The sequence below is a fragment of the Protopterus annectens genome, chromosome 7.part0 (genome assembly GCF_019279795.1).
Source record: "Protopterus annectens isolate FY-2018-M chromosome 7.part0, PAN1.0, whole genome shotgun sequence".
NCBI lineage: Eukaryota > Metazoa > Chordata > Ceratodontiformes > Protopteridae > Protopterus > Protopterus annectens.
The window spans coordinates 1175985758-1175998896 of NC_056739.1; the positions used below are offsets into that span (position 1 = coordinate 1175985758).

General features: G+C 41.3%; 1 protein-coding gene across 1 annotated transcript in view; it reads left to right on the forward strand.

Moving 5' to 3' along the window:
• LOC122806145 (inter-alpha-trypsin inhibitor heavy chain H3-like) overlaps positions 1-13139 on the forward strand; it is a 1222311-nt gene that overhangs the window by 803237 nt on the left and 405935 nt on the right. The window contains exon 12 of the mRNA XM_044076382.1: positions 12720-12859. Within this exon, the coding sequence (XP_043932317.1) occupies positions 12720-12859 (140 nt within the window). The remainder of the gene's footprint in view (positions 1-12719; positions 12860-13139) is intronic.

The window sequence follows — 13139 nt, forward strand, 5'->3', positions numbered from 1 at the left end:
GGCCAAATCTCTTCCTTCTCTTCCTTCATCCCCGGCTGGGGACTCCCATCAACTGAGACCCAAGAAGGCTAAGCTTTCTACTTTGGATCTGACTCTTTCGGCTCCAGTGCTTTTGATGCCTAGACCCTTGGCACCGAGGCCATCGGCACCATCTGTGACTTTGGCACCAACTAGCGTGCCCTTTATCATATCGGTACCGAGGGGCTCCTCGGTTCAGACTTCACTACCAGCACCGACTATCCTGTCGGTGCAGACTGTAACCACATTGGATCCGATACCTTACCCAAAACTGACAACTCAGTTACTGACACCGATTTTTTTGGTCTCAGCCTCAGCACCGACAACAATTTTGGCACTGACCTTACTGTTGGTGCAGACCATGACTTCGGCATCGATGATTTCCTCGGTGCAGACACCTGTTGTACAGTCTCTTATGGCACCGTTGTTTTCAGTGCAGACTGGTGATGTGGGCAACGAACGTCCCATCTGTGGATAGACCTGACTCCCCCTCAGCCGTGTCTGTGAAATCCACTAGACGCCTCTCTGAACACGACGTGTTGCATCTTGTGGATCAAGTGCTTTTGGCCAGAGGTATCACATCCCCCAGGACCTATCCTTTCTTGGGAGGTGATCACCCTTTGTCAAAGACCCCTACTTATTCTCCTCCTTTATTGCCTTTGAAGCCCCTTGATATAGCACAGTTTTCCCCCTCTATGGTTCCCTTTATTGACCTCACTAAGGAAACGCAGTTGCCTTCATGGCAGGAGAGTTTCACTATGATTCAGGATCTCAGCTGTGGCATATGTAATTTGGTGTTTCACAGCCATCTAGGGACTCCGAGTCGGCAGGATGAGCCACTTAGGGGAGAGGTGACCCCTATCTAGGACACTCACCCCTCTTCAGGTGGACTGGCCTTCCAACTAATGGAGAAGGCTTTGGTGTCTGCTGGCGATACTGTGCTGTCCATCTCCCCACCCTCCTCTGGACCGCTATTTACACAAGTCGCTCCTAGCAGACACCGGGCGCAAGGGCCTCAGGATGTACTCCCACTGGAAACCCCTTTTGCGTTGTCTTCCCCAGCTTCTCCCTCTGAGGAAGTTCATCACAAAAGCTCATGCAAGATGAAGCACATGGACTCCACAGAGGAGTACCTTACTGAAGACACAGACTTTGATGATGGGAAAGGATCCCCTCGCTCACCCTCTGTGGTACCCTTTGGTGATATCATCAAAATCCTTAAACAGAGAGGTGACTGGCAGACCTCTAACCTGACCTCTGAACTGTCTGTGTTCCTGCAGGCCTTTCGTACCCGGCCCCCTACCTCCTGGGTTACTCTACCTGCCAACGAACTGATCCAGCTCATGGTGCTGCATGCGTGGAAGGCTCTTGACACCATTGAGGCCATTCCATGGAGGTCAGATAAAATTTTGTCCCTTCCTGCTACTGACCCCCATTGGTCCAAAGGTCTTCCTGTAGATGCTGTGGTGGTGGTGGCCACAACCAAGAAGGACCTGGTGGAAGAAGAAAGCCAGACTGTCCATCCACCCAACAAAGAGTCACGGGCTCTGGACAGAATAGGGAAACGTACTTTTAAATAAGTGACCTTTGCAATCAGGTCCCTGAATTATATGGCACACTTCACCAGGCTTCAATGGGATTTAGTATCTGAGCTCTCTGAAAGTTTGGCTGGAGCCATTTCTGATGACGTCTATGACAAAGTGGCCTCTCAGCTGGCTACCATTGAATCGATATCAAACTCCTCCATGCGCCTGATATCTCATGCATCAGAAGGAGCAGCTAGAGTGGTGAGTTCAGGCGTTGTTTTGAGACGGCACACCTGGATGCGCTTATGCAATTTCACGGAACCCGTCAAGGCTTCCTTTCTCAATGCTCCCATTGAAGCCTCTTCATTGTTTGGACCCAAAGTTAAAAGCACACTGGCCAGATATGAACAGGATTGTAAATCCGTTTCTGCCGTTGGTGTCCGCTATTCTTCCCCTCAATGTGCTTTCTCCAGAAACCAGAAGAGTGGGAGGATATGGTACAAAAAATCTCAGGGTCCTTTCTGTGACACACAGGCCAAGTTCTCCCCTAGAGGCAGGGAGGGAAACTCACAGGGAAGATGCCCTTTTTGTGGCAGAGGGGGTCCGCATAACCAGGGTTCCAGGGACTCTTTTCGTGGTCAATCCTATCAGCACTGCTAAAGAGCGGCCCAACTCCTTTCCTCTGGAGGTGGTTGGGGGTCATTTCTCCATGTACCCTTCTGCCTGGCTAGCCATCACCACTGACTCTTGGGTACAAAGGATAATAACCAGAAGTTACCATATCCCCTTCGATCTTTGTCCTGCCACCCCAACAAACTTACTCAACGTTCCACCCAGTCAAAGAGAAGAAGCAGCACTAGAGATAACAAAGCTGCTAAGAAAAAGAGTCATCCAAATAGTCCCTCCAGACCAGATAGGATCCGGATTTTACTCAAGACTATTTTTGGTGCCAAAGAAAACCGGGGACTGGAGACCAATTTTGGATCTCGGTGCATTGAACAAGTTTGTAAGAGTACAAAAATTCCAGTTGGTCACAATACAGTCTATCCTCCTGCTTTTGGAAAAAGATGATTGGATGTGCTCGATAGATCTTCAAGATGTGTACTACCACATAAAAGTGGACAGCCCATCAAGAAGATTTCTGTGCTTCTGTGCAGGAGCCAGTCACTACCAGTTCAGAGTACTGCCCTTTGAACTCTCTACAGCCCCCAGAGTGTTCACAAAGTGCATGGCAGTCATCACAGCTCACTTGCAACTACAAGGATTCCAGGTGTTTCCATACCTAGATGACTGGCTCATCTCCGCCCCCACCAGACATCTGTTGGAAGAAGCCCTGGCATACTCTCTCCACATTTCAGAAAGGCTAGGCATAACCATAAACTGGCAAAAATCCAATCTCACCCCATCTCAGTCCACAGAATTCATAGGGGTCATATTGGATACAAAGAATTGCAGAGCAGCCATTCCAGAGCACAGACTTCTAAGGATAAAGGAACAACTGATCACAATCCTTTCAAGGGAGAAATCCACAGCTCACTCTGTTCTACAGCTGTTGGGTTCCATGGCAGCCTCCATCACCATTGTCCCCCTGGCCAGGTTTCACATGAGGCTTCTACAATGGCTACTGCTCACCCAATGGTATCCTTTTCAGCATCCTCTTTCAGCCAAGATTCGAGTAACTCACAGGTGCAAAGAGGATTTAAATTGGTGGATGACCCACAACCCATCACAATGGTCTCACCCCTTCCCCCCTCAGCAGCCCAAAGCTACAGTGACCACGGACGCCTCCCTGATGGGGTGGGGGGGGCTATGTCAGGGTCAAATAGTCCAAGGCACTCGGTCCAAATTGGAGGCCCAACTGCATATAAATGTTCTGGAGCTGAGGGCGGTGCTTCTGGCGTTGAAAGCATTCCATCCCCTCCTGCCATCTGGGACTATTGCAATACAATCAGACAACATGGCAGTGGTCTGGTACATCAACAAACAGGGCGGAACCAAATCTTACCCCCTTTTGTCGAGAGGCCATGAGGATATGGCAATGGGTGATAGCTACCACCCATTTTCTTCTAGCAATGCACATTCCCTGGAGTTCCAATGTGATAGCAGACAGACTCAGCAGGTGCATTCTACAACCTTATGAGTGGTCCCTGAATCCCTTGATAGCAGCGGAGATCTTCCACCACTGGGGCCATCCTTGCTGTGACCTCTTTGCATCCCTGACCAACTACAAATGCAGCAACTACTTCACCCTGATTCCCCCTCTGGGACAGTCACCCAGTGATGCTCTAGTCCATGATTGGCCCTTGGGTCTTCTTTACGCTTTTCCACATCTTCCCCTCATTCCCCATTTTCTGAAGAAAGCCCATCAGTTGAAGAGCAAGGTGATCCTCCTAGCACCATATTGGCCTTGTCAGATTTGGTTCCCCTTCCTTTGGCCTCACCTGCTAGGTCAACCATGGATCCTCCATCCAACCCCGGGGTTGATCTCCCATCCACAAAATCTGATTAATCCCAATTTGGACAGCCTGAAGCTCACAGCTTGGCTCCTCCAATTCCCTTGATTGCCAGGCAGAATGATCTTTCTTTACCAGTACGGAACATTCTTATTGCATCTCATAAGTCTTCCACTAGAATTACTTATCTAAGCAAGTGGAAAAGATTTACCTGTTGGCTGAAAGAAAAGCAAGTACATCCTTTTTCAGCACCAGTGTTGATAGTACTAGAGTATCTATCTGATCTATTCCAATCGGGTCTATCGGCCTCTACTATTAGAGTTCATTTGGCTGCAATATCTAATTTCCATGAGGGTGTCCAAGACTCCTCTCTTATGTCACACAAATTATGCAAGACCTTCATAAAAGGTGTGAATCATCTGAAGCCCCCTTTCAGAGAACCTGTTCAACCATGGGACCTGTCTTTAGTTCTACAAGCTCTGACACTGCCACCTTTCGAACCAGCTTCTTCATGCAACCTCAAATATTTGCCATGGAAAATCTTGTTTTTGGTCGCCATTACTTCTGCCAGACGTATCTCTGAGCTTCAAGCCTTATGCATCAAGAGTCCATACTTGATATTTCATAGAGATAGAGTGTCTGAGAACTAATCCTTCCTTTCTGCCAAAAGTGATCTCTGAAATGTCCATTAATCAAACCATTGAATTGCCAGTTTTCTTCCCCAAGCATTCAAACAGAGGAGAATATTGCTTACATACCTTAGATATTCACAGGCAAATCTGCTTCTACTTGAATAACACTAAGGCCTCTTGTAAATCAGACCCGTTATTTATGGCCTATTCTGGACCTAGATTAGGATGTGCTGTTGCTAAGGTCACATTGGCTAGATGGTTGAAAGACCTTGTGACCTTCATTTATACACAAAATAATATTCCTTTGCCGACTACCATCAAGGCTCATTCCACAAGGTTGGTGGCAACTTCTGCTGCCTTCCATGCCAGAGCTTCTTTACAGGAAATCTGTGCAGCTGCAACCTGGGCTACACCTCATAACTTCATCAATCATTACAAATTGGATTTGGCCTCATGTAGAAGAGCATCTTTTGGTTCTATGGTGCTCAGTAATGTCCTTCCATAAGAGCCTCCCAGGAATAGAGGTAGCTGGGGACTCTGTCCCACATGTAAGGAATGAACGAGAATTAACAATATCAGATAAAGAAGTTATGTCTTACCATAATGTTCCATCTGTATTGTTGATCCTCGTTCAGTCATTATGACCCTCCCTCCTTCCCCCTCCTGTGGCTTCTAGTGGATCTCACCATCTGGTTCTTTTAGGTCATTTGACCAGAGGTAGCCTCTACCTTCTTTTGACTTGCAAACTCAGTCTGAGGTAACAGGGAGAGGGGAATTCTGGGTAAGAGTTTTAGCTCGAGAGTTTGTAGCTGATGCGAGCTTGGAAGATGGCCGGCATGATTCCGAGGTCAGAACCGATACCCATATGTAATGACTGAACGAGGCTCAACAATACAGATGTAACCTTATGGGAAGACATATCTTCTTTTTTTTTTGCCACTCTTTCATTTCTTTATACATACCATATTCAATTCTGTCTAATCCTGTTGCAGAATTCATGTTAATATCTTTTAGAATTTCATTCAGTTCTTTTATGGTTATTTTTGTTCTAAATACTCATTATCATACTTATTTAATTTTTTACCTTTATACATTTTTTCTGTGCTTTCTTCTCTCTTAAAAAATAATTCCAATACATATTCTTTAATTATTTCGTATATTCCTTCTTGTTGTCTTATTTGCTTACCTTCCGTATTTTTTAATTCTCTTATTATTTTTCCTTCTTTTATTATTTTACTCAAATATGGTACTACTTCTTTCTTTCTTTCCTTATAAACAATATTTTTTCTTATATAACAAGTTAATTTTAATTGGATTCATTTTATATATTTCTTTCTTTTTCATGAAAGGATTTTTTTCTTCTCTAATAAGTCTCTAAATGTTTCTTGAAGTAATATCTTATATTTTTCTTTTTCTTTTCTTCCTTATACATTCTAAAAATACTTTTTTTATATATTTTTTTAAATCAAGCCACCAAGCAGTCCACTTCTCATAAAACTCCCTCATAGTCATGTGATTTTTCCATAATTCCACAAGTTCTTTTTTTCCCTTCTAAATCTAATTTATTTTAATTAATTCTCTTTATTCCTTTTCCTATTCTTATATAGTCTTCATTTTCCTGTACTTTAACCCATATTGCCACATGATCTTAAAATCCAGCATACTTAATTCTTTTTTTATAACTTTTAAACTATCAGATATTAAAAAATAATCAATTTCTGTCTTAATTTCACTCCTTTTATAGGTCCAGTGATTATCCTCCCATACACTTAACTTTCCACTTCTCATAATTTCTTTAGCTATTTTGACAATGCAGTTGCCCTTATTTTTCCTTAAATTACAGTTAAAATCACCCACCATATAATGTCCATATTTACACAAACATATTCAAGAATATTTTTAAACATCATTTCTCTCTCTTTTTTGTTACATATACATATAAAGCTATAATTCTATACACATATTTTTTCCATCTCACTTCTATTACCGTAGTTCGGCCTAGTTCCACTATGGTTACATCTAGTATTTAAATGCTTTTTTGACATAATATACAAATGCCTGAGCATGTTTCTTTCCCTGTGTTCCAAACTATCACACCATTCCAAAGTTTTTCAGTTTGTGTCCTTTCTTCCTCTGTTAATAATCTGATATCTTCTAAAACAATAATATGTGCATCTACTGCAGCACACCATTGTAATATACTTATTCACTTTTAAGATTTTTCATACTGTTCACATTTAAAGCTACTATTTTCAGCTTTTAAAAGCAGTTAGTATAATAAAATATTTATCCCTTTCCTTTCTTATTGCCTCTAAGCATTATGCTTTTGAATTTTCTTTTCCTTTCTTTAACTCTTTTCCATATTTAATTCTTATTTTTTACTGTGCACCAGTCTGCTTCTTCCTTACTTGTCTCCTCTGTTTCTTTTTCCTTGTTATTTTCTTTAACTTCATGTATAACCTCTTTATCGGTTATATCTTTTTGTACATTTTCTTGTATAACACATTCTGCTATTGCTTTATCCTGTAGAACTTCATTTTCATTTTCTTGCACATTCATTTCATATTCTGGCCACGAATGACCAGTATTGCCACATTTTTGCACTTTAAATCACATTTTTTTTGCATCATGGCCTGTTTTGCCACATAAATAATATCTTTTTTTATCACATTCATTGATTAAATGATCATTTTTTCCACAAAAATAAAAATGTTTTGGTTGACCCCTGTATTTCACAAATCCCCTATTACCATGAACATTAATATTACTAGGTACGTGCATAACATTATAATTTTCCATTTTCAGTATTACTCCACATTTCCATCCCCAGTCCATAGTCCTCTTTCATTATATACTTTTGTAGTGTCCATTACTTCTCATAGTAGTATACATATAGTTAACAAATGTTCTTTCAGTTCTTTTGCATCAAATTCAATTCTAAACTGGATCGTTATTCTTTTTTTTTATTTTGTCTGTAAAAAGCTTGCATGACATATTCTGACCATGGATAAATATTTTTCTTTTGTTCATATGCACCCAGAAAATTTTCCATGGCTTACCCAGTCTCAAATATCAAGTCACAAAAAGTCTGTTTATTAAATAAAATGAATGCTCTTACCTCTTTTGCTTTGACACCCAGAAGTGCTATGACAGAGTCCCAAACCTTATACCTGTCCAAACTTTCTTCTTTTTTACAGCACACATGTATTGTATACTTATTTTTTGTTTCTTTTATTTCTCTTTCTTCATTGCTCTTTCTCCCACAATTTGTGCGTAGGTTTTTGTGTCTTGAACTTTTTCTGGCACAGTCTATTCTTCTCATTTTTCTTCTTCAATTTTTCTCCATGATGTTACTCCATGAAATTGCTGCTCCACTTTCTGGTTCACTTTGGTTTACAATTTCTTCCAAATAATCATCCTGCAACCCTCCTGATTGGAGGGTTGTAATTTTGCATTTCTCAGAGGTAATGGTCTCTCCTTCAAACAATCTCCTCTGAATGTTTTCCTCTGAATCCATCTCTGTTACATCTACAACCTCCTTTTCTTCCAATATCACTGTTTTTTATGCACCCACAGCATCAAAGAAACTTTTGGTAGAGATTCTACCATTTCAGCTACATTTTCATCAACCTTCACTTCATTAGGAAACAGGAAGTCAGTATGTATAACACACAAATCCTTCCCCCGATTACCAAGAGTAGGGGAAGTTCCTTCATTCTTTGGGCAAATTTTCTGTAGTGGTATCAATACAACCTCAGCTCTCCCCAGAAAAGAGACTACTAGCCTAGTGGTACTAACCCAGTCAACAAAAGGATAAATAAAAAAGAATAAATAGTAATCTGTTAATATTACAGGTAGTTCGGCTTCTTTCCTGGTGTTTCTGAGTTATGGAATTAATTTAGATCTAAGATGTTGTGCTTTGTAGCAATTTCATTGCCATTTGTTTACCCAGAACATATTTTTCTGTGGTACTTTGATGGCGTTTTTTATCTGAAAAGAGTTATAGTTTAAGAAAATCAAATGTTGTGCCCAGATTCCCTTGCAAAACAGGCATTTTGAGTGTTTAAAATATCTAGAGACGGCTTATTTTCCAAGTGCATCATCTGCGTTTTCTATAAACCTTCTACTTTGGAAGATAGGAGGTGACCGAAGCTTGAATACATGAAATTCACCTCTGATTCTCATCCAATTAAGGATCCTCCCTCTACTGCTATATTCCCACCCAGATCTCCAAAATACCTTTGGCAAGACAATCAGGTCAATCTGCTTCTCTGCACCCCAAGATGCCTAAATTGGGGGATTTCTATACCTCCAGCAGGGCAGGGTTTCCTATATCTACAGAGAATTTACCTTCCAGACCATCTCCCACTAGCACAGTGTCTTTGCCACAGAGCCTGAACTTAATACCCCATTATCCTCCACCACTTTGTTCAGGTCTAAGCAGTGAGGCTTAGTTGAGTTGGAATATTTCAAACTGTGATAGGCTTTTCTTTTCATTTAACACATGTGGTCTCAGGTTTCCTTCCCTTAACATATGGGTAAGTCAAGCTCCATCTCTTCTAATTTTGTTACATCTGTGCTTGATATTTCCTCACCAGGTCTTTTCCAAGCCCCAGCCCTGAGATGACCAGTGGTTAACCTCTCAATGTTTAGGTTGATGTCGGAGGATCTTTTGAGGTCAAACTTGATTTTCGGGTCACATCATTCAGCCTCAATCACTTCAACTGTGTTCTAGGTGGCAAGCTTGCTAATTTCAAGCTCCTTGATTCCAGGGGTCCCTTCAACATTGGCACTGGGGGCCAAGCATTAGGGGTTGAGGTCACTCCTGATCCCAGTGGAGCCACCCTTTCCTTTCCCCTGGTCATCCTTCAGATAATCAACATGTAGAGCCTCGTCACTGACTTTACGGCTTGTTGGAGCCTGTACCATTAGGGTTGTGGCTGGCTTTAGGGTTGAGGCTGGCTTGGCCTTTGACCCTTTGATGCAGGGCCCACCACTTCAGCAGAACTTGTCGATGGCAGCTTTGATGATGCAAGCTATCCAACATGAGGCCCCCTCAGGCATGGCTTTCAACCACTCTTCCTGTTCAGGATCATAAGTGCATGCATTGTCAACCATCCTTCACTCCCTCACACACAACTCAGGTACCTTCAACTGATGATCTGATTCAGTTATAATTTGCATATCCAGCCACACTGCTTCTTCCTCAGGTTTAGCACCATCCTTATGAGTGCACAGTAAAGTCAAGTGCAAGAGGATCACCTCCAGAGTTTCCTGTCCTGGATATAAAGGACAAAGAGAATTCTTCTTCATCCCTGGTGGATGACCCCAAATTTGAGGAAGTGCTAGTGATGATTAGAGCTAAGGCAGAATGGCCCCTGACATCCATTGTGAATATGAATTTATATGAAGGAGGGTTTCCATTTGCCCATGTCTTCTGCTTGGGTAGTCCCCCCACCTGACAAGATAGCTCAACTGGTTGTAGAGCTCATGTGAAAGAACTGCAGCATGATGTCTCCTGTACCAAAGAGACCAAACAAGATTCCTGTTCCATATAGTCTCACCACATCAGAAGACTGCAATAAGAAAAGAAGCCCTAAGCCTGTTGCAAAAGAGAGTAATCCAAGAGATCCCACCAGACCAGCAAGGGTTAGGATTTTATTCCATGATATTTTCTGCTACCCAAGAAAAAGAAATATCTCAGGCCTGTTTTTTTTATTTGAGTCACCTAACGTAAACCAGTTTGTTCCAAAGGAGCACTTTTGCATGGTTGTAGTGCAGTCAGTCCTTGCATGTATGCTAAAAGGAGAAAGGCTGTTCAGTTTGGACCTCCAGGGCTGTTACCTTCACATCAAAATATCAAAGGGTGTCTGCGTAGGAACCAGTCTTTTTCAGTTTCAGCCCATTCCATTCCATTTGATCTTACTCAGCCCCCAAGTGTTCTTCAGATGCATGGCAATAATTGCAGCTCATCTCATAATGCAGGGCACCATAGTCTTTCCATGTCTGCATGACTAGCTCTTGGTATCCCCCACAATGGACAGTTTATAGATGTCCAGAGACAATCTGTTAGCTCTGTTTCATTTTTTTAACAGGAACTTTGAACACTGCAATGTCCTAGGTAATGCCCACTCATCCCATCACAGTCATTAGTTGTAGGATGAGCACTCTTTGCTGAGCTTTTTAGTGATCCCTCTTGCTGTGGCCTCACCTTCTGGACAGGCATGCTTGTCTGAAGCCAGCCAAGAGATTATCACATCCATCCAGCAATTCCCATTTGGACCTTCAATCATTATGCCTAACTGAATGTTTTTTCAACCCTAATGATAGCTCTAGACCCTTCATATCTGGAAAGGGTGGCCAAATACATTTGCTCAGAGACATAACATGAGGGAAACACATAAAAGCAAGTGGAATCTTTTTTTTAGGTTTTGAGCTTTGGCCTAGGGTTTAGATCCTTTTACCATTCCAGGTCCATTTATTTTGGAATACTTATCCCAAATATTGACTCTGGTCTGAGATATTCTGCCATTAAAGCCCATTTGTCAAGTATTTCAAATTTCTATCAAGGAGTCAATTCTTTATCTCTAACATCTTTAAAGATCTGCAGACCTTTCTTCAAAGGTGCCCTTTTTCTTTGTCCACTGATTAAAGATCTTTGTGTGAGAAGATGTAACACAGCACCCATTCAAGACAGTTGCTACTGCAAATCTCATATTTGTTTCTTTGAAGACCATCTTCATTGTAGCAGTTATCTGTGCCAGGAGAATTTCTGAACTAGAGCCTTTGTTTATCCTCAATATGTAGTGTTCTTTAAAAGATGTCCATGAGAACAAATCCATCCTTTATGTCAAAGATTGTAACAGAGGCAAATTTAAGACATGCTTTTAATCTTCCAGTATAATTTCAAAGTTATGTCAACAAGGGAGAATATGTGTTGCGCTGTGTGAATGTCCAAAGTCAGAGATTTTGTGTGAACAGAAAAAAAAATTAGAAGAGACTCTCATCTGTTTGTGTTTTATTCAGCCAAGAATTTGGGTTTCAAAGTTACAGCTAACCCTTTCAGAATGGCTTACAAATTGCATTACATTTTGCTGTGAAAACATAGTGGGGCCTTACTGACTGAACTTAGGACTCATTCTTTACAGGTCCATGGTTGTCTATCAAGCTTTCTTTTTAGAACAAATCTTTGGATAGCATTTGTGCAGCAGCTTACATGTGCATCACTAAATAATTTTGCAGGACACTGTAAGCTGAGTGTGACCTCTGGCTCAGAGTTTTTATTTCACACCACTAGTTTTCATGGCATTCTTTCACAAGGATCCACCCAAGAAGAAAGCTTGGGACTTGGTCCTGTAGTTAATAAAGATGGAACTACAATTTCAGACAGTCTCACATTCCTGTAGTTAATAAAGATGGAGCTACAATTCCAGACAGTCTGACATTCCTGTAGTCAATAAAGATGGAACTACAATTACAGACAATCTCAGACTGAAAAGTTATTTGCTAACTGTAACGATTGGTCTAACTAGGTAGTTCCAGGCTTATTATCATTCACTCCTACTATCCTCCGGTCTGCACCTGCAGGGCTTGGCTAGCAGTTTTCTGGATGGCTTTCATAAGGATCCTCTTTAGTTGTTTTTGTAATTTGGCTCCTGCCTTGCGTGGGCTTAAAAGATCTGGAGAAGGGTCCTTCTTGATAGAAGGTTATTGGTAAAAGAGGGTGGTCTGGATAGCCTGATAAAATTCAAGCAGCTGGACTGATAATGTTTTGCTGGTCGTAATCCTGTGAGTGTTAAGGGTGGGATTACCAGTCCTGATCTATTGCTATGTTAAGTACATAATTTTTATTTCCATGCTGTAGCCATTGCAAACGAGTAATGTGATTTAGGCAATGGTTTAAATGTGAAACTAAAATTTGCCTTGTTTATATGTGATTGGAAAGTTTGAACTATATGTTGACAGCCAGCTTACAAAAGTATGAACTATATCACTCAGTCTATAAATGCATATTTTTACTATATGGAAAGCATTTACATCCATTGCTAAATACTGAATGTTATAACTATGGATTTTGTTTTCTTTTTTAGTCACAAAATGATTTGGTGTTAAATACAACAGCCAGTGTGCAAGGTATGGCAGGAATACTTAAAAATCAGACATACATTTTTGGAGAGTACACAGAGAGATTGTGGGCATACCTGACCATTCAGCAGCTGCTGGAACAGATGTAAGTGACATAAAAAGTATATCTGTAAAGCATCACGTATGTTTACCCTTACAGTGGTTCCATCACTGGCTGCAGTCTAGTGTGTTTGTAGTTGTATGAACCTAAAGAATTGGCTGCAGGTCATAGCAAAGTAGCTTACCATTTATGTTGCATGGTGAAAAAATTCACAAAAAATGCTATCAGGTGAGCCACTGAAGTATGAATTGGTGTCGCAAAATAGGATAACTTGATATGGTTGTTTTAAATCTAGTTATCTTCCTATGCTGAAGTACTATGTGTA